The sequence below is a fragment of the Giraffa tippelskirchi genome, chromosome 9, assembly GCF_054371585.1.
Source record: "Giraffa tippelskirchi isolate mGirTip1 chromosome 9, T2T-mGirTip1v1.2.pri, whole genome shotgun sequence".
Lineage (NCBI taxonomy): Eukaryota > Metazoa > Chordata > Mammalia > Artiodactyla > Giraffidae > Giraffa > Giraffa tippelskirchi.
The window spans coordinates 15,672,375-15,694,886 of record NC_137283.1 but is presented as its reverse complement, the minus strand read 5'-3'; the positions used below and the strand labels follow the sequence as shown (position 1 = coordinate 15,694,886).

The 22,512-nt window shown below is 35.5% G+C and overlaps 1 protein-coding gene and 1 non-coding gene across 2 annotated transcripts in view; one reads left to right on the top strand and one right to left on the bottom strand.

Moving 5' to 3' along the window:
- Positions 1-22,512, bottom strand: part of TOPAZ1 (testis and ovary specific TOPAZ 1) — a 57,443-nt gene that overhangs the window by 14,287 nt on the left and 20,644 nt on the right. The window contains 11 exon segments of the mRNA XM_081527805.1: positions 2,467-2,567; positions 3,585-3,759; positions 4,854-4,920; positions 8,238-8,353; positions 10,471-10,563; positions 10,770-10,921; positions 14,336-14,399; positions 16,916-17,041; positions 17,785-17,870; positions 19,544-19,686; positions 21,553-21,617. Of these exon segments, the coding sequence (XP_081383931.1) occupies positions 2,467-2,567; positions 3,585-3,759; positions 4,854-4,920; positions 8,238-8,353; positions 10,471-10,563; positions 10,770-10,921; positions 14,336-14,399; positions 16,916-17,041; positions 17,785-17,870; positions 19,544-19,686; positions 21,553-21,617 (1,188 nt within the window).
- Positions 18,825-18,931, top strand: LOC145522072 (U6 spliceosomal RNA). Its single transcript, XR_014065891.1, has one exon. It is a non-coding gene; the product is annotated as a U6 spliceosomal RNA (small nuclear RNA).

The following is a 22,512-nucleotide window of genomic DNA, read 5'->3' as shown; positions in this document are numbered from 1 at the left end:
TCCAGCTCAGCCATGAAAACGGAAAGGTAAGGGGAGCAAGCAGGGCTTTGCCTCATTAACCACTGGGCCTCCTTTCAGTGGATTTCCCTTCATCTGTTTTAGTCAGTGAGCTTCCTCTAAAGACTTCATTTGGCAAAAAGATTTCATGCCTTAAAGTGGAAAACTACCCATTATATGTTCTTGCTCTTCTTATGTTGATCATCCTGAGACCCAGGAGGGAGAGTCAATGAAAAGAAGATAATTTAATATAAAATTGAGATAAAGAATGATAGTGGGAAGAAAAGGGGATAAAATTGTTGGCTGAAAATTGTTTTTCTGAGTCAACAGGCTAATAGTTTCACATAGTCTACATAAAGACTGTCTCTAGGGTAGAGATTAGAAATTGGACATATGTTATTATTTCTATTAGGGTCAGCAAAATTTTTCTATAAAAAGCCAGACAGTAAATGCTTTGGGCTTTGCAAGTCACATTTGGCCAGTTGCATATTCTCTGATTGTTTTAAAATTTCTAAGTCTTTAAAAATGTAAGAAACATTCTTAGCTCATGAATAGTATAAAAATAGGCTGTGGGCCAGATCTGGCTTTTAGTTTACAGACTCTTATTTCATATTACATTATATGCTATTTTGAGTCAGAGGCATATTATGATGTCAAAGTACTTTCAATCTGACTGCATTATTGAGTGCATTTTTCAAGGGATACCTTAAGTTTAATTCCAACAGTTTTACTTTTATGTTCAAAAAGGAAGCTTTATCAAAAATTTTCATTTACATTTCATTAAAAATTCAGCTAAGTAAGATAACAAATAAAATACTCATTCTGAACAAGATAGTGAACATTTAAAATTAAAATATAGGCACTAATTCACCAACCGCTTATATCTTAAATAAAAACAATCAAATAAAATTAAAATATACTCTGAAATTAAAGCAAAGTCAGTCTGAGTTTTAAAAAGAACTTTCCTACTAGGTACTCCTCAAATTCTCAAGCATTAAATACCCAAGAAATTAATGCTATGATAGACCTTAAGTTAGATTGTGAGTAGGGGGACAAAGTACATTTTGTCCAGTCCAGGTCTATCAGATAATAAGTGCTCTTGAAGAGCTTGGAAACTGGAGATCTTCTGTACAATGATTATTTTAAAATGTTTTTCTTTAAAAATTTTTGAATTTTGTATGTGTACATGAGTAACCATGTACATATTTAATGTCCTTAAATATTATTTCAATTGTGAAACAACCTCTTTATAAAAAGAAAGGAAGTGGGGAGGGAGATAGGAGGGAGGTTCAAAGGGGAGGGGATATATGTATACCTATGGCTGATTCATGTTGAGGTTTGACAGAAAACAACAAAATTCTGTTAAAGCAATTATCCTTCATTAAAAAAAATAAATTAAAAAAAAGAAATGTAAAAACTAGAGAATCGCGAGGGAGGAAACCACCTGCATTTGACTGCATAGAAATAAAGTATAAGAATTTAAAAACAAAATGAAGGAATAAATGTTATGTTTTAATAATTGATTCAATAGCAACCTCACTCTCAACTATCCTACTCCCCGTATCTCAGCACTTCTCTCCCTACATTGGATTTTCCTATTCTTTACTTGACTTTATTGAATGTATCACTCCACCCACACCTCAGGGAAGTATACTTTAGGTAGCATAATATGGTCTAGAGTTGCTACACAGCTTTTATGATGAGCTAAATCTCAAAGGTAGACATGAAGATACCAACAGTGTTCCAGGGAATCCTAAGAAGTAATTTTAAAGGAGTTCTATTAATTGTATTTTGGGCTCATCTTAAGAGAGGTCTTCCAAAACTGTAATACTACCAATACTCAGGAGTTGGCAAAATATACTGAATTGACAGGTGCTTCAAGTAAAAATGATATTTAGCACAGCTTCCTAAGTATTCCCTATACTGAGATTCTTCATAGTAGTCCGTCTCATGCCACCTCCTTTCACATGTTCCTAATATACCACCTCAGTGAAGTGAAGTGAAAGTTGCTCAGTCGTGTCTGACTCTTTGCGACCCCATTGACTATACAGTCCATGGAATTCTCCAGGCCAGAATACTGGAGTGGGTAGCCTTTCCCTTCTCCAGAGGATCTTCCCAACCCAGGGATCGAACCCAGGTCTCCCACATTGCAGGTGGATTCTTTACCAGCTGAGCCACAAGGGAAGCCCAAGAATACTGGAGAGGGTTAGCCTATCCCTTCTCCAGGGGATCTTCCTGACCCAGGAGTCGAACTGGGGTCTCCTGTATTGCGGGTGGACTCTTTACCAACTGAGCTATCAGGAAAGCCCAAATATACCACCTAATAATTCACTTACTGTCTGAGGCTCAATTTGCCCCCTGTAGTGATAATGAGCAAAATTTTAACTTTCAGGGTTAACTTATATTCTATACAAAAATGTAAAACGAACACTCTACAGACCAAGCCAAAACAAAAATTTAGTGAAGTACCTTGGACCACTGCAACAGCTTGTGATAGAAGTACATAGCACTGATTCCGATTCTTCCCAGCAAAGTTTTATCTACTTCACTATTCTGTGGATCTTTGCTAACTGAAACACAAAGCAGATACACAGAAGAAAATGAAATAGTCACTTTGAATGATGGAAAAGGCAAATTTAATATGGAATTAGTGATACTACCACAAAGACCAGGTGTCTGCAAACTACAGCCCATGGGCCGAATCTGGCCTGTGGCCTGTTTCTGTATTGCCTGTGAGCTTCGAAGAATGGTTTTTATTTTTTAAGGGTTGTTTGAAAAGAAAACTATGTGACACAGATCATATGCTGTGTGTGCAACACCTAAAATATTTACTATCTGCTCCTTTACAGAGTTTGCCAACCCTGATAGAGAATATAGCAGTGAAGGGCTCACACACACAGACAGACACACACACACACAGAGAAAGGTCTCAAAAACACATGAATTTTATTGACTTGCAACAGTGAAGACAGTAACAATGATCCCAAAATTCAGATTCTCCACTATAATTTGCTAGCAATAGTTTTACCAATATGAATGAAAAGAAAAACAAGAACATGAAACATCTGATATACTCACCTTTTATCACTTTTTTATCATCATAATCTGCTACTGCTAAGTCGCTTCAGTCATGTCCGACTCTGTGCGACCCCATAGACGGCAGCCCACCAGGCTCCGCCATCCCTGGGATTCTCCAGGCAAGAATACTGGAGTGGGTTGCCATTTCCTTCTCCAGTGCATGAAAGGGAAAAGTAAAAGTGAAGTTGCTCAGTCGTGTCCGACTCTTGGCGACCCCATGGACTGTAGCCTACCAGGCTCCTCCGTCCATGGGATTTTCCAGGCAAGAGTACTGGAGTGGGGTGCCATTGCCTTCTCCCATTATAATCTAAATTAATAATAAATAGATGGAAAAATTTATAAAGAGAAGAAATAGTATCTAAAACCTGCAATATTAATTTATCTTCAACATGGAGACTATTAGGAGCTTTATATGTTTTGAACACTGTGCCAGTCAATCTATCAATCAGTAAGAAAGAACACCATATCATCCTAACATGCAGTACTCTGAGCACAACAGCATTATTTACCTGTTTCAGCAAATTCACAAAATGGAACACCTGGTCGCTCTTCTTTACAGTCTTTTGTTAGTGTTTCAGCAATACAGGCACAAAACCTCTGGAAATCTGCAAATTTTTCACAGCTCATTTTTATGTTAATGTACACATTTCCCAATTTGGTCCAGTCACCTTTTTCTTTACAATGCTATGAGAATTATTAAAAACAAAACAAAAAATGTAAGCTGTCATTTATGCAAACATATTATGGGGTAGGCACATGCAGGCATTACAGAAAATTACAGAAATTAATAAGACGTGATCTCTGCAAATCTTATATAAGCTTCCTGGCAAGTGTTATAACAGCAGTAACATGTTACTGTACAATTTGCTTTTCTGACCATGGCAAAGCCTATATAAGTTCCAGATGTCAACGTACACTTGTTTTAATTATTTAGTTCCTAATGTACTTAATGACATCATCCCCAAACCTGGAATACACGGTGGAGATAGATTTTCGGAGAAGAGATGACTAGCAGCACAATTTGAGCTGTCTCCACAGTAATACATTATTTCATTACTGTTAGAGATTGCATTTTATGATTATTTGGCCATTTGTGATTTGGGGCCCACACACAATTTTGGGCATTACATTTCTTCTACAAAAGGACCTACAAAGTAAATTTCAGTAAACTTACTACTATCTTTCTATTATTTTCCATTTTCTATTCTAAAGTACAAGTTTTCTAAACCAACAAAATACATAGTTTCAAGGACATAAATATTAATTTAGACTAGATCAACAATTATTTAGAATGAGTATAAAAATGATCTTAAATTAAAAAGTCATGTCATCCTGTATTTCTTACTCAGACTTTAAATGCCTGGAGAGCACAGAGTGACCATGGCTTTATCCTCTCAGGTTACATACTGTCCACTTAGTATGGACGGTATGGATCACCCATGGATCATGACAAGAAAGCCAGCTCACTCACGCACTGAAGGAGTCCAGCTAGTTACAAGAATTAAAAGCCAAGCTATAGATTACTATAGCTTAATATACGTTAATTTAAAACTGAACAACTATGTCTAGAATGATTTTTAGAATAGTTCAAACTCTAGAAATTATGTTTGCATTTGAGAGCATTAACTTGTAAAAAATTAAACTTCTTTTCCTTCTTTTTTCTGTGTAACAGCTGCATTTGTAAACCTTTTTCTAAAATTGGGTTACCATTCAAAGTTTCTTTGTTGTTACTGGTTTTCAGAGTTCCCAGCTATGTATTTAAAAGATAAGCATCATACCTCTATTTCTTTCAAGGCTGCCTCTAAGTCGCATTTCCAGTTCTTTTTAAATTGCCTCATGCGTAACCTTTAACAATAGAAAAGGGTTAATTATGTTCACTCCCCCAAAGTCAATATTGCTTCTAATTCACTCGTTAACTTATACCTAAAAGACTGGAGAGAGAGTAATATGCTATAAAAATTCTTTACTGCTGAATAAAATGGTAATTGCACAGTTACCTTACTTAAACTATTTCCTCCTGAATCACAGGCAATGAGGAGGAAAAACAATTCCGTATGAAACCATACTTTCATCCCAACTTGAAGACAGAGAATGTCAAAGCTTCAAAATAATTGTGAATACACAGAGAAAAAAAAAAAAACCACAAAAGAAATCCTAGCACTTGCTCTCTACTGCTCTCACTCCACCCTCATTGGTCCAGAAGGACATGAGGCAAGCAAACACTAACCACAACAAACCAAAGCAAGCAAACAAAAAGTATCTGTAAGGGGAGAACCATAGAAGGAAACTAGCAGAAGGACCTAAGAGTGACTAAAAATTACCATAACAAAGTCCACAGGAAGTTTCAAAATGCTAAGTAAAAAAAGTGGGTAGATGAGAACATAAACCACAGAGAAGGAATTTAGAAGTTTGTATGATTTGAACAAAGCAAATGTAAAATGCATGGATAGCTTCAAGGACAGGAGAAAAACAAAAAGAATAATGAAAGGAGAAGTATGCTTTGGCAACTGGGAAGAGCAGAAGAAAAGGTGCAAAGAAGAGGGTGCCAATAAACTAATAATATTGTAGAAGAGCCAACTATGGGGTCAATTTTAGTAATTAGTCCCAATGTTTTATAAATTATTCCAGGGCATTAAAAAGGAAGGACAAGTTCCTAATTTTTATCCATTCATCTGTTGATGGTCACTTAGGTTGTTTCCATTGTCTTGGCTATTATAAATGGTGTTGCTATGAACACTGTGGTGCACACATCTTTTCAAACTAGAGGTTTCATCTTTTCTGGATTAATGCCCAGGGATGGGACTGCTGGATCATATGGCAACTCTATTTTTTGGCTTCTTAAGGAATCTCTGTACTGTACTCCACAGTGGCTGCAACAATTTCCATTCTCTCCAACAGCGTAGGAGGGCACCCTGTTCTTCACGCCCTCTCCAGCATTTATTGTTTGTAGACTTTTTGATGATGGCCACTGTGACTGGTGTGAGGTGGTACCTCACTGTAGATTTACATTTCTCTAATAATCAGCAATGTCGGACATCTTTTCATGTGGGCCATCTATATGTCTTCTTCGGAGAAAAGGCTAATTAGGTCTTCTGTCATTTATTGACTGGGTGTGTTTTTTTTTTTGGTGTTTTTCTATTTTGATATTGAGTTGTATGACCTGTTTATATATTTTGGAAATTAAGCTCTTGTTGGATGCATCATTCTACAAATATTTTCCCCCAGTCTGTAAGCTGTCTTTCATTTTGTTCACGGTTTTCTTTGTTGTACAAAAGTTTTTAAGTTTGATTAGGTCTCATTTGTTTAGTTTTGCTTTTATTTCTTTTGCCTTGGGAGACTGGTCTAAGAAAACATTGCTACATTTTATGTGAGAAAATGTTTTGCCTATGTTCTCTTCTAGGATTTCTACAGTGTCATGTCTTATATTTAGGTCTTTGAATCATTTTGAGTTTATTTTTTTACATTTTGTGAGGTAATGTTCTAACTTCACTGATTTACATGAAGCTGTCCAACTTTCCCAACACCACTTGCTGAAGAGACTGTCTTTTCTCCATTGAATATTCTTGACTCCTTCACTGAAGATTCTTTTGTGATTCTATATAAATTTTAGGATTATTTGTTCTAGTTCTGTGAAAAATGTCATGGTTAATTTGGTTGAGAACACATTAAATCTAGATTGCTTTGGGTAGTATGGCTATTTTAACAATATTAATTTTTCCAATCCAAGATTAGTAGCATTATTTTAAATTGCAAAATATTGGGGACAACTTAAATACCCACACATTGACTGAATAATCTGAAGTACATTCAAACAATGGAGTACTTTGCCTTTATTAAAAAATGACAAATTTCTCTCTAGATTGATCTCCAGGATATCCTGTTTGAGTGAAAAAAGCAAATTTGAAAAGAGCAGATTTGAAATTCATTATATGCTACACTATGTGTAACAAAGAAGTTGGTATAAGAAAATATATAAATATCTGCTCATTATAAGAGGATAACCTCAGAAACTGAAAGATTGGTTACCTCTAGTACGTAGATGGAAAAGGGGCAAAAAGGAGGAAACAGAAATGGTAGAGTAGGGATAAGGGGGAGCAACATTTCTCTTTGCATCTGTTTATACTGATGGTTACAACCAACAGTAGTATTTCACATACTTTCCCAAATCAAACAGACTACGATGTGGGATAACTGAAAATATAATACAAACAGTAACAAATAAATCTAAATGATCTATAAATGAATAATCACACTGAATGGGTATGGGAAAAAAAAGGGAACTAATAAAATGGCACTAGAGCAAATTCACAGGGGCTCCTCAGGTAATTTAAATATTTTCACGACATCTGTCAGACACTGTCAAACTACTATTAATTTGTCTGGATCTAACCTCTTAATAAATGCTACTGTTAGTGTAATGTATTTCTTTCGGCCTCTGGATACTAATGCGGAAACCTCTGTATTAGAGGATCATGAGAAATGAAATAAATGTGGAAGTGCCTCTGAAGGAGCTTTCTCAAGGACTTTTCTGGTTGGCATCATTTGTACTTTATCAAATCTGACTTTGTTAAAAAGTTATGGTTCATTTAAACACCTAACATTTGTATACTTTTCTCTATGTATGTGACAGTTTAATAAAATTTTTATCAAAGTCATGGCTTTCCTTTTTCTCAATACAGGTATGTTATGGTACTACTCTTGTAATTATTATAGGTTTTTTTTTTTTTTTAAGGCCTTTTGAGGCTCATAAGCTAAACAGAGAAAGCAAACAAGTGAGAGAAAAAATGAAGGAGAGACCTTAAAATATTTTATCTAGTTAACATGACAAGAAGTGAGTGAAAGAGAAAGAAGGATTAAAGTAATTTGAATACACATAAGAGAGTGCATTAAGCAGAATTAAGTAAGTTGTGAAACAGAGCAAGAGAGTCTTTACATTTGATCTGCCAGGTAGCGAGATGAAGTTAGGTGATGAAAAAGATTTGGTGAGGCTGGCCAGGAGGGCTAGCTAGAGGCAGCTGATGACAATGTGACCAGGCCATAGCCAAGAGGGGGAGAAGGGCTTATAGTGGGCATATGAAGAATGATAAGTGCTTTGTCTTCATCCTTTTTAAGTCCCCACCAAAATACATATATTTTAGTCCTAATTATAATGATATTCTTACCTGGACTTCATTTCCAGAACTGCAGTTATTTCTTGCTTGGAAGCCTGTACTTGGTATAAAAGCTTAACAACATAGTTAAAGTGTTCTGGGTCAAGTACCATCCCAGCTTCAATGAGCTGTGGAAGAGGGTAAAGAGTAGCCATTCTTTTAAAAATGTGAAACCAATGTGTGTGGGAAAAACTAAGAGACTGATGGAAGAAGTGAAACATGGAGAAAGAATTAAAATTCATTAAAAAATCTGAAGCATATTTTTCTTCAAATATTTGAGAACCACCATAAGACACCTTACATCAAGAATTTAAAGCAAAAATGAAAATAATACTTTTGAATTTAAACTTGAACATGAGTCCTTTTCTCCAAGTTATGTCTACTACTTTACCAATTGAACCTCTTGCTTGGTACTAATTCTGTCTTTTAGTAAATATAGCACTGTGGTTATACTGTATGCCTGATGATAAAATCCCTGAGATATATCAAGCTGAGGTTTCCTACAATGACTCTAGGTGATCAGTAATTTTTTTTTTTAATTTAAATTTATCTATCTTCAATTTTACTGAGCTATATCAATAACTGACGTATAGCAACTGTATAAGTTTAAGATATACAACATAATGATCTGACTTACATATATCATGAAAAGATTATAGTAATTTTAGTGAACATCTATCACCTTATATACACACAAAATAAAAGAAAAAGGAAAACATTTTTCCTTGTGTTAAAAACTCTTAGGATTTACTCTCTTACCAACTTTCATACATAATATACAGCAGTGTTAATTATATTCATCATGTCGTATAATACATAGGGATTCCCTGGTGGCTCAGTCAGCAAAGAATCTGCTTGCCATGCAGGAGACCATGGTTTGATCCCTGGGTTGGGAAGATCCCCTGGAGAAGGGAATGGCAACCCTCTCCAAAATTTGTGCCTTGAGAATTCCATGGACAGAGGAACCAAGTGGGCTAAAGTCCATGGGGTCACAAAGGGTCAGACACGACTGACTGACACACACACAGTTCTTATTTCTCTTATAACTGGAAGTTTGCACCTTTTACCACCTTCATCCAGTTTCCAATTCCCTTACCCTCTGCTTCTGGTAACCAGAAATCTTATTTCCTTTTTTGCAAGTTTGTTTTTTGAAGTATAATTAACCTATAACACCATGTTAGTTACTGGTGCACAATATGGTGATTTGACATTTCTATACATTACAAAATGATAACCATGGTAAGTTTAGTTACCATCTGTCACCATACAAAGATATTACATTATTACTAACTATACCATGCCATACACTTCATCCCTGTTACTCAATTCTTATGTAACTGGAAATTTGAGTAATTTCTGATTAATAAAATTTACAGGCAAGTAATTTTGTCAAGTTTTGTAATGTGAAACTAGAGGTATTCACTGAAATATTTGTTCACCTGCTAAAATGGTTCCAAAGGTGCTTCCTAAAGAGAATGGGTGGGAAGTGAGGTGTTTTCCTGCTATAGGCCTACTCTGAAATGAAATGCTGAGTAGTACCAAATATTAAGAAATATTCAACAGCAAAAATTTTAATACACTTTAAAAAATGTAAAAATCTTTTCCTTTTTGCTATATGCCAAATATAAAGTTAACTCCTTGCCACCATATTCTTTGGCTTCCCTGGTGGCTCAGTTGTAAAAAATCCTCCAGCAACGACGGAAATGTGGGTTCGATCCCTGGGTTGGGAAGATCCCCTGACGCAGGAAATGGCCACCCTCTCTGGTCTTCTTGCCTGGAGAATTCCATGGACAGAGGAGCCTGGTGGGCTACAGTCCATGGGGTCACAAAGAGTTGGACATGACTTAGTGACTAAACAACCACCATCACCATATTCTTATCTACCTTGTTTGGTAACAATGTCCTATTTATACATTGATTTGTGTATTTATTTTTGTTATATATGACCTCAAATCTTTTCGAAAAAGAAAACTTTCTTCAATCATTCTTAAGAAGTAGAGATGAGGATGGTTCATGAATTTGTAAGAAGTCACCTGGCATGCTTAGAACTATTTAGTTAAGGCCAAGGCCTGTTAGCACTGGAGTCTGTTTATAAACCTACTTCAGGAGAAAAAGAACATTTCTGAAAATATAATTCTTTGGTATGAAAAATGTGAGTAAAAGGCAATTTAAGAGTAAGCAGAAATCACTATTTTCTTGGTTATTCACTATTAGAGAATAAAATGGATAAAACAAAAAATCATACCTTGCAAAAGATATCAATTAAAGTAGGTACAGCATTCCTTAATTTCATAGCTGCCACATACTCAAATATTTTTAGTAATATTTTCAGAGCAGGCTGGATAAAACAAAAAAATTACACTCATTTTCATGTCTTAGTTCAGTATACTTTAAGTTTCTCAAATATGTTTATGCTGAAAAAACACAAGTGTTGTGTAGGAAGTATTTAACAAACAGAAATTTAACTGCTGAATTATACATATAAGAAATGTATCAGAGAAATTAACTTAAAATATTAGGAAAATGTATTTTCAGGTTACTTACCAGCATCTTAATCATTATGCAGAGGTTCGTGACCTGAAATACTTCTTTCAACAAACAGTGTTTGAGTAAAGAATTTAGAAGGTCATTTAATACTTGTAAATCAAAGTGTATACCTGGAAGAAACTTTCTGTAGTATTCCATAAACATGTTTGCTGAAAATGATGAAATGCATAGCAAAGTCATTTGTTGCTTTTAAGATATTCATCTTTCCTAAATTAGACAATTTTTCTGTATTTAAAGATCAAGTAGCATTAACTTAATTTCTTAAAAGGTACACTTCCAGTATCAGAAATATTTGATGAAAATACATTAAAGCAAAAGTTAAATGGCAACAACATGTCAACCAGGATGTTAGGTACTAGACTGGGATCTAACTCATGCTATCCACAAAAAACAGGACCAAATTGCCTCATACATCATGGTTTCAACATGAACTCTGAGGGAGCCACACTCTCAGAGGGACTTCAGGCAGTGGCCTGTTTAAGAGTGGAAGCAAACTATTTTGACATATACCCCTTCTTTCTGTTTTAACCCCATCAACATGTTGACCGTGGGGATATTTTTATTCTAGTTTATGACAGGAACATTCTCCTAAAAATCATAACACTGATCAGTTTCCACTGAAAAAGAGTTTCTTTAAAATTTATTTTTAAGAAATTATTTATTTTGGCTGTGCTGGTGCTGGGTCTTTGTTGCTGCATGGGCTTTTCTCTAGTTATGGAAAGTGGAGGTTACTGTCTAGTTGTGGTGCGTGGGCTTCTCATTGCGGTGGCTTTTCTTATTGTGGAGCACAGGCTCTAGGTACGGAGGCTGCAGTAGTTGCGGCGCATGAGCTCAGAAGTTGCAGTTCCTGGGCTCTAGAGTACAGACTCAATAGTTTGGCTCATGTGCTTAGCTACTCTGCGGCGTGTGGGATCTTCCCAGACCACGGATCCAACCTGTGTCTCCTGCATTGGCAAGTGGATTCTTTACCACTGGGCCACCAGGGAAGCTCCAAAAAGTCATTTCTTAATGGACTCTTGCGTTGCCTCACATTTTAGCTACTGAGAATAATGCTGCTATAAACATGGGTGTACAAATATCTTTCAGGACCCTGCTGTCAATTCTTTCGTGTATATATCAGGAGAAGAATTGCTGGATCATATGGTAATTCTATTTTTAATTTTTTGGGCAACTGTCATACTGTTTTTCCACAGTGCGGTACAATTTTACATTCCTTCCCATAGTGCATGAGGGTTTCAATTTCTCCACATCCTAACACTTTTTTTTTTTTTGATAGCAGTCATTCTAATGGGTGTGAGGTGGTATCTCAACGTAGTTTTGATATGCATTTCCCATAGGTCTGGTGATGTTGAGCATCATTTTACATGCTTATTGGCCATTTGGGTATCTTCTTTGGAGAAATGTCTCTTCAAATACTTTGCCAGGTTGTTGTTTGCCTATTTTTGAATCAGGTTCTCTGTATTTCAGTGTATAGAAATGCAAATGATTTTTGCATGTTGACTTGGTCACTTATTAACCCTAACAGCTGTTTTTCCCTCAGAATCTTAAGTATTTTCTACATATAAGGTCATATCATCTGCACACAGGCCACTGACTTCTTCCTTTCTGAAATGGATGCCTTGTCTAATTGCTCTGGCGAGAACTTCCATCTCTATGTTGAACTGAAGTGGTGAAAGCAGGCATCCTTGCCTTGTTCCTAATCTTAGGGGAAAAGCTTTTTTGCCACCGAGTATGGTGTTTACTATGAGGTTTTCAGATGTGGCTTTTTAAATGTTGAGGTAGTTTCCTTTTATTCCTAGTCTTTTGAGTGTTTTTTTTAATCAATGAAAGGGTACTGAATTTTGTCAAATGCTTTTTCTGCATCAACTGAGATGATCATGTGTTTTTTTCCCTTCATTCTGTTAATGCGGTTACTTGGATTGATTTTTGTACGTTGAACTACACTGTATTCTAAGAACAAATTCCACTTGGTCATGGTCTATGATCCTTCCAATTCAGTTTGCTAGTTTTTGTTGAGGAATTTTGTATCAATGTGTTCCCTCCTCTTCAATTTCTGGGAAAAGTCTGAGAATTGATATTAGTTCTTTAAATGTTTGGCAGAACTCAACAGTGAAGAGTTCCTTCTGGTATACGCCAAGTAGCAGTCGTTTTACACAATGGTTTTAATCAGACAAGTTCTGGAAGGAAAAAGGATTTTATGTGGAAATTCAAATAGCAAACAGATAAAAATGAACCTATGGTTAAATAGGGTAATGGGGAGTTCCACCTTCTCAGTACTTCCCCCTTGTGAACTTGTCAACTTGACAAATATTAAAGCTTGGTCCCTTCCTTTTGGGACTCACAATGTAGTAGGGGAGATGGGAGCAGAGAATGGGATGAGGCTGTGGAGTCAGATAAGGGTGTAATGGAGGAGATAATCCTATTTTCTATGACTAGGCTTTGAAAGATGAATAGGTCTTTGCTATGGGGAAGTAGGATAAAAGAAAGGCATCCCGGGTAGAAGAGCAGTGCCTTTTCTATTATAGCAGAGCTTGGCCTGTTTACCATCTGAGCCACCAGGGAAGCTTCCCTGATAGCTCAGTTGGTAAAGAATTTGTCTGCAATGCAGGAGACCCCGGTTTGATTCCTGGGTAGGGAAGATCCGCTGGAGAAGGGACAGGCTACCTACTCCAGTATTCTTGGGCTTCCCTCGTGGCTCACCTGGTAAAGAATCCACCTGCAATGTGGAAGACCTGGGTTTGATCCCTGGGTTGGGAAAATGCCCTGGAGAAGGGAAAGGCTACCCACTCCAGTATTCCGGCCTGGAGAGATTCCATGGACTGTACAGTCCATGGGGTCACAAAGAGTCAGACACGACTGAGCGACTTTCACTTTGGCCTGTTTAGGGAACTGCACAGAATGATTGATATGCATCACTACAAGCTGCTACTGCTGCTCCTGCTGCTAAGTCACTTCAGTCATGTCCGACTCTGTGCGACCCCATATACGGCAGCCCTCCAGGCTCCTCTGTCCACAGGATTCTCCAGGCAAGAATACTGGAGTGGGTTGCCATTTCCTTCTCCAATGTGTGCATGCATGCTAAGTCGCTTCAGTCATGTCCAACTCTGTGCAACCCTATGGACAGCAGCCCACCAGGCTCCTCTGTCCACAGGGATCTCTAAGCAAGAATACTGGAGTGGGTTGCCATTTCCTTTTCCTCAGCTACAAGGGACATGTGTGAAAGGATGAAGATGTAGGGAAGACCCAGTTTCTGACAGATCCCTTCAGAAAGATTTTAAGCTAATTAATGACATCCTTTTTTCTATCTTACATCTGTAAATAAAATTTCTACATCATGAAAATATTAGTATGTAAGTGAATTACAATGTTACATGGATTAAAATTTATTAACCAAAATGCCATCCTTATTATTAATAGTTTCTAAGACCAACAGAACTACTCTAAGACACTCAAGTTTTCCTACTGAAAAGTATTGAATTTACTTTTAAACTATGAGGATAAAAGCACATTGTTTGAAACACCTGCATTAATGATTTTATAGTAATCATTTTACTATCTCATACCTGCACGTTGTAGCAAACACAGCTCATTGATACTTATATATTTCTTAAACACATCCATACAAACCTGTAAAAGTCATGAAAAATGTAAAATTACCTTTTCATATTTCACAAAAACTATACAAATTTCAGTCCTATCTTTTTGCTTATTCTATTTTTTTTAAAGTCAATTTAAGGCAATGGAATAAAGAAGCTGATGTTAGGTTAACTAAGATTGGAAATGCATACTGAATTTATTACAAAACCCTTATTCAGAGAAGCTGTTCAGAGAAAGAGTCAAGGAAACAATGTCAAGATTAGGAATCAACTGGAGAAGGGAGGGATTCTTTTACTGGTATAAGGAAAAACACATTGACTAATGATTAGAAAATAGATCCTATAAAGAGACTCACTCATACACAATTAGCAGATTTATGACACAGTGATACTGTAACACAGTGGGGGAAAGGATGGTGTTGGGTCGGCTGGAGATCCACATGGGAAAAAATATATATCTAGACCTTCTTCTCACATCTTAAACAAAAATTAATTCTAGATAGCTTAGATTTATAAATGTGAAAGATAAGACAACAAAATTTTTAAAGGAAAAACATAAAAGACCATCTTCATGGTCATATTGTTGTTTATTTGTTAAGTTGTATCTGACTCTTTTGTGACCCCATGAACTGTAGCCTGCCAGGCTGTGTCCACTGGATTTCGCAAGCAAGAATACTGGAGTGGGTTACCATTTCCTTTTCCAGGGGATCTTCCCAACCCAGGGACAGAACCTGTGTCTCCTGCATTGCAGGCAGATTCTTCACTACTGAGCCACCAGGGAAGCCACTTCATGATCTTAGAAAAATTTTTTTCAACAGTGTGTAAAAAGTCTTGAGTTTGAGCAAGCTCTAGGAGTTGGTGATGGACGGGGAAGTCTGGTGTGCTGCAGTCCATGGGGTCACAAAGAGTCAAACATGACTGAGTGACTGAATTGAACTGATGTAAAAAGTCAACACCATAAAAGGAAAAAAAAAATGGATAAGATTGGACTAAATAAAGATTACTAATTTTATTTGCCAAAAGACACTTTTAAAAGGGTAAAAAGGCTTATTGGTGGGAATGTAAATTGGTACAATCATTATGGAGAAAAATATGGAGGTTCTTAAAAAACTAAACCCAGAACTACCATATGCTCCAGCAACCCACTCCTGGGCATATATCTAGAGAAAACCATCATTCCAAAAGATGCATGAATCCCAGCATTCACTTCAGCTTTATTTACAATAGCTAACACATGGAAACAACCTAAATGTAGACTGACAGAGGACTGGATAAAGAAGATGTGGTACATATATACAATAGAATATTACACAGCCATAAAAAGAATTAAATAATGTCATCTGCAGCAGGATGGATGCACTAATGATCATATTAAGTGAAGTAATTCAGACACAGAATGACAAATATTATATAGCTTACATGTGGAATCTGAAAAAATGGTACAAGTGAACTTATTTACAAAACAGAAAGAGGCTCCCAGATGTAGAAAACAAATTTGTGGTTATAAGAGAGGAAACAGGAAGGGGAGGAGATTGGGATTGACATATATTCACTAACTAACAAGGACCTCCTGTATAGCATAGGGAACTCTACTCAGTACTCTGTAATGACTTATATGTGAATAGAATCTAAAAAAGAGTGGTTATAAATATATATTACTGATTTACTTTTCTGTACACCTGAAACTAACACAACATTGCAAATCAACTATATTCCAATAAAAATTTAAAAACTAAAAAGTATAAGTGTGAAAAGGCAACTTGCAAAGTAGAAAAAATTATTTGCAATACACATATTCAACAAAGAGTTTGTATCCAGAATACGTAAAGAATTCTTGAGATGGATAAGAAAAAGACATCCTCTAGAATACAGACAAAGTATTTACATATTTACAGAAAGGGGATATTCAAATACCCAACAAACATTCTGAAAAATGTTCAACTTCATCAATCGTGAGGGAAAGCATCACTGCCCACCCACTAGAATGGCTTAAAATGGCTGATAACACCAAGAGCTGGTGAAAATGTAAAGCAACCAGAACTCTCAGACCAAATTAAAAATGTAATTTGGTAAACCACTTTGGAAATTTATCTGGCAGTATCTAACTAAAGTTGAACATATGCAAACCCTTTGACACAATAATTCCAGTTTCAAGTGTAACCCATAAGAACAGCTATATATGTTCACCAAAAGACATGCACAACACTGATGGCATTACTACTATATTTACCAAATTTAGAAGCTATCCATCAAAAGTAGTATTTATCAACAAAATAAATTTTTCTATACTCTACAATGGAATAGTCAACATTATATAGCAATGAGAAAGAAACATCTACAATTAAGTAAAAAAATACAGATGAATCTCAAACATGTTGAGCAAAAGTAGCTAGAAACAAAAGCATACAGAGTGTATGATTCCATTTATATACAGCTCAAAATCAGGCAAGGCTCTTATATCAGGATTTGATGCAAATCTGAATTAAAACCATATGACTGAAATGGTTATTAAAACAATCTCTACTTCAAAGACTTAACGTATTTTACCTTTTCATCCCCTTGCTCAAGCACGTGAGCAAACTTGCATTGTGATCGCTCACAGCCACGTAACGTATTAAAATGAAATTTGCAATATCTGTGGGGTATTATCAACCCTAGTGGCTTCTGGAACACCTAGAAAATTAGGCAAATTCCCTTTCTGTGTTAATTGTAAAACACTTATGGCAATTAAGTGAGAAAGCATTTGAAACAATCAGAAATAATATATGTCCAAAAAAAGTATCAAGATAAACTGTTTGCTAACTTGATTAAAAAAATAACTCCAAACAATTTATATTTTAAAAAATTATGATACAATCAATTTAAAGTTATTTGTCTGAATTTCTGCAATTTCATTTAGTGTAAAACTTGTAGTCCACCAGTTACTACTGTTTCACAGCACATGGCTTTAAATGTTTACACTTTCCTTCCTTGTCATGTGCTTGCCCCTTTTTACGTTTATAAAAAGTTACTTCTACTTTTATATATGCTTATTTCAGATGCATTTGTTAGAACTGAAAATTTCCTTAGCTTTTCTAATTAACAGAAAAAAGGTAATGAGTGAAAGTTATTTACAACAAGCTTTTCCTATCAACTGGTTTTTATTACTAGCTTTCTACTCCACCATAGAAAACTATTCATCCTATTATTTCCTATTTTGGATATCCCATCCCTCCCCTGCTCCCCCAGCCTTGAACATCTTATACTGTTTGTGAACATCCTCTGAATTGCTACTTATTTTCTGTCCCTTTTCACCAACCCCATTTAAAATCAATAAAATGTCCAGAACGGCTTAAATGATAATAAGGAAATAAAACCAGAAAGCCCCAAAGTATATGCTTATAAGATCATCATTATTTTTTAAATAACGCACTTACCCCTACATTTTTTTCCCTCTTAAATATTTCACAAATTTCAGGATTCTGCAGCTTTAGGAGAGAATGTTTCCCTGGAAATCTGAAATCTAGAAATGATTAAGAATGACATTACATTCCAATATGTGATAACTTTTGCCTTTCATAACAATGGAATAGACTACTATTATCTGTTTTAATATTTCACTTTGGACTTCTTGTGTTCAATTCACAGGCTGTTGCCAGTGGTATAGTTCTGTCAAATATACAATAATTTACACCTTAAGTGTTCCTTAAGGATGTCTAGATCTGAATTTAACATTTTAAATTCATTATAAGCTAAAAATACTTTCTTAAAAGCCTGACATGGCAGCATTGAGTACTACATTCAAATGATCGTTAAGTTAAACAAATATTACATTACACACAATGAACTTTTCATAGGGATGAAAACTACTGACAAACCTAGGTGTTAAGGACTCAGTTGTGTCTCTTCCAATTCATATGTTGAAGCCTTAACCCCCAATGTGCCTTTGTGGAAGTAATTAAAATTAAATGGGGTTATAAAAATGAGGCTGTGATCTGACAGAATCAGTGTCCTTACAGAGACATCAAGAGTGAGCTTTCCCTCTCTTTCCAAGCACATGCACTGAGTAAAGGCCATGTGAGGACTTAGTGAAAAGGCTGCCGTCTGTAAGCCAGGAAGAGAGCCAGAAACTGAACCCTACCAGAAACTTGATCTCAGACTTCTAGCCTCAAGAACTGTGTGAAATGAGTATCTGTTGTTTAAGCCACCCAGTCTGTGGAATTTTGTTATGGCAGCCGAGGCTGACTACTATACCAGGCATCATTATTCCTTAATGCTACTCTTTTAAAATGAGAATTATGACATTTAGAAATTATTTTTTCTAAAGACAACATAGAAATGTTTTTTATCTTAAGTCATTTTAGTTTTTACTTTGGCTGCATCCAGATATAATTTGGGACAAGTTGAAAGTTTTTGCTGCATAGCTTTGCAGTACGTTTTACTGTGACACCTGTAAAGCTTTTAAAAACATGTGATAGTGCTCGCTTCGGCAGCACATATACTAAAATTGGAACGATACAGGGGAGATTAGCATGGCCCCTGCGCAAGGATGACACGCAAATTCGTTAAGCGTTCCATATTAAAAAAAATAAAATAAAATAAAAAAATGTGATAATCATGGGCTTGCTGCTATAGGACACAAAAGCAGGCAGCATGAGGTCAGAGATGGGAGGTATGGAAGAGTCACGTATGAGCTACATACACAAGAGGATTTCACTGTTTCTAAATTAGTTCTTCATTCTAGCTTATTTTGTTCACACACATCACTATGAATTATTAAAAATGACACAAATTATAAAGTACATTCTAAATTTCTAAAACACTCAACTAAATGATGAATATTTTAGGTATAAACTGTAATCTACCTGTACTGCCACTATTGTGTAAATAGAGATATCCCAGAAGTTGTTTAATCAAAAGTACTAACTAAAGGTACACAAACCTTCTAATCTTAACATATCCTATGCTTGTTTCCATTTTCTTTTTTTGGCCCCACCCTGCAGCTTGCAGGATCTTACTTCCCTGATCAGGGATCAAATCTGTGCCCCCTGCAGTGGAAGCACAGAGTCCTAACCACTGGACCACCAGGGAGTTCCCTCAATTATTTTCCTTAACTTTTTTGTTTTGGGTGGAAAAATCTCCTGTACCATTTCTATATTGTCAAAAGTCAATAGAGTTTTATTAAGAAAACTGTACCATTCATCCAGGGATTCAGTAATGTGTCTTCCTGATGAGCACTTAGATTCAAAGGCGGCAATGGCACTGGTAAGCACAGAGGTTTGGAGACCAGTGCTGCTAAGTGACATTCACCAACCATAATCTCCGTATTTCTACAATCGCTGTTGTGTGAGCAGAAAAACCAAAATCAGAATTTAAATTTATTCTCAAAACTTTAAAGTAATGAGAAGCAAATAAGTAGAAACACATCCTAATGATATATACGTTCTACACACTATGCTATATACTACTATTATATACTATAATTCTTCAGTATTTTCAATAGGTTGTTCCTGCCTTAACTAGAAAACCAATACTTGTTAAATGGCTAGGGTATGGGGAGAAGTAGGGTGGTGGGGTTGAAACTGGAGCAAAATATTTTTGATCACGCCAGCCAAAAGGTTAGAGGAAGAACTAGATCAATGTCCAGATCCAGAAAAGACGATTCAATGATTCTATTGATAGTGCAATGAAACAAATGAATTAAAAGTTATTCTTGACAAGTATATATAATAAATTTATACATGTACTTGAGATCTTCCTTTGAGAAGAAGGTGTAAGAAATGTATAGTTTGAGGCTTCTGATTTAAACAGCTTTGATTATATTCTAATTAGTGAGATCCTATATAGCCAATTAAAAAAACACATTTTAATCTTGAGGTCACTTACCTAAAAAATAAGTAACTTAAGCAGGCAGAAGGGTGGGAAGTACCTCAGAGCTAACATATAAATGAATTTACTTTCTCAGAGAAAGATTCATGTCCTTATTCAGATACTAAAACATTTTACCTTAAATACAATTCTAGTAAGAGGAGAGTAAAAATAGTAAGAGGGGACAATGCTTATAACAGTTGAAACCCAGTAGCATTGATGGAGTTTAATCATTTCACACAAAATAAAAATTTCTGCTTTTCTCCCCAACTAGGGATATCCCTGATATGTGCCATCATCATAACTCTCCTCTAAATAAAACAAAGTAAACCAGGTAACATAAAACAAAGAAATATGAATTATGGAATTTTATAGATGGAAAGGATTTTCTAGTAAACTTCTTTTATTTTGATTAGATGATGAAATCCAGGGTAAGGTGGTGACTTGCCCAATATCACACTCCTGGTCATTATGGCAGAGCCAAGGTGATAACAAAACTCTGCAGGTTGCAACTATTTAGCTTGTAAACTTAATGTTTTTAATAGGAAAAAAAGTTAACCTTGTCACATTGTCTTTTTGAGATCTTCAAGCGGTAATGAATCATACTGTGCCAATCTAATTCTTACCTAGGCTTTTCTTTAACATAAAGGTTCTCAAACTTGAGCATGTGTCAGGGTTAGCTGGTGATCTTGTTGAAACACAGACTGATGGGTCCTATTTCTGGAGTTTCTGATTTGGTAGGTCAGGGATGGGAACAAATAATTTACATTTCTGACAAGTTCCCACACAATGCTGGTACTCTAAGGCTCACACTTCAAAAACACTGTCTTAACATAAAAGAACTTGAACAGATTTGTCACCTGACCTGACTGTGCCTTGCCTCACAGCAAACTGGGTGTGGGAGGTGAATCAAAAAATCTCCTAGGTACCCTCCAAACCTAAATTTGGTATCTGTAATATGTCCCAGTGAGTGTACTGCACCTCTCAGTACTGATCACTGCAGACACGGAAGATACCCGCAAACTGCGATGCTCATCTGATTTCAGCTATTCTTACCTTCATAACAGTCACAGTCACATTTTTTTTTCTTTTATTGTATCACCATTCCTCATTCCTTTCTCAAAAAATAATTTATGGCTGAAAACAGTTACTGACAGCTTTAAAGTAATTTATAATATCTTTGACTCTGTATATACCTGACACGTTAAATAATACCCACGTACTGTTTATGACATAGTAGCCCAACTACATACAGGAGAGAATGAAAAACACGCTCAAGACACAAATTACATGGATGACTATTTTAACATTACGTAATTAAAAATTATGTTACAGACCTTCTGCAAACTTCAGAAATAGTTTCTTTTTCTTCTTGAACAGCTACCTTGTCTGAAAATCTACACTGTGGAGAGATTATGGTTAAAAAGTGTAAGTGAATATCTCTACTTTCCATATTAGGCTACAAGGCTTATCAGATCAGAATGTATTAGATAGTAATTAAACAACTAGCTTATGACCAAGCCAGGAAGCAATTCTACTCTACATTATTTAAAACACTGAATACTGACTTCAAAATCTCCAGTGTTCAGAAAAATATAAATCAACACATTTTCCCTAGTTTTTGATATCACCTTTAATTATCCAAACTACCATTTCAAATTATTTTGAACAATTATAGCCATGTTTCCTTTTATTCAGAAAGAACAGCTTTGAGTGATTTTTATTTATAGGTGGTATTTATGAACATAAATGTATTTTTCATTAGGAATATTTATATCTATTTAAAATGTTGCTATACTTAAAGCTCTTTACAATTACTGTTTTGGGAATTGTGATTCTCTAATTATGAGAAAGTTATACATGCTCAAATATTAGGCTTTTGAAAAACAGGCACCAAAATAGACCCCCCGAATCACCCATCATTTGGGTAGCCAGAGTTAACCACTTAATATCTTACTTTATATCTTTCTAGTCTTTCTAAAATTACACAAGAATATTTTATAATAACAGTACATATTATATATACTATTATAACCTTTAGGAAGACCACTATAAAAATCAACTGAGAAACATGAAATATTAGGATATACCATGTTCCTGGATGAAAATGTTAAATGTAAAAATGCTAATTCCCTCCAAATTAATTTATACATTAAAAAAATTACAACATGAGTTTAAAAGAAAGGAAAAGAATATATATTTCTTTCTTAGAAAAAAAGAGTATAAGAACAGCCAAAAATATTTTAGACTTATAAAACATCTTGGTATCTTGTAAAGCGAGCCTTCCTTACTGTTTT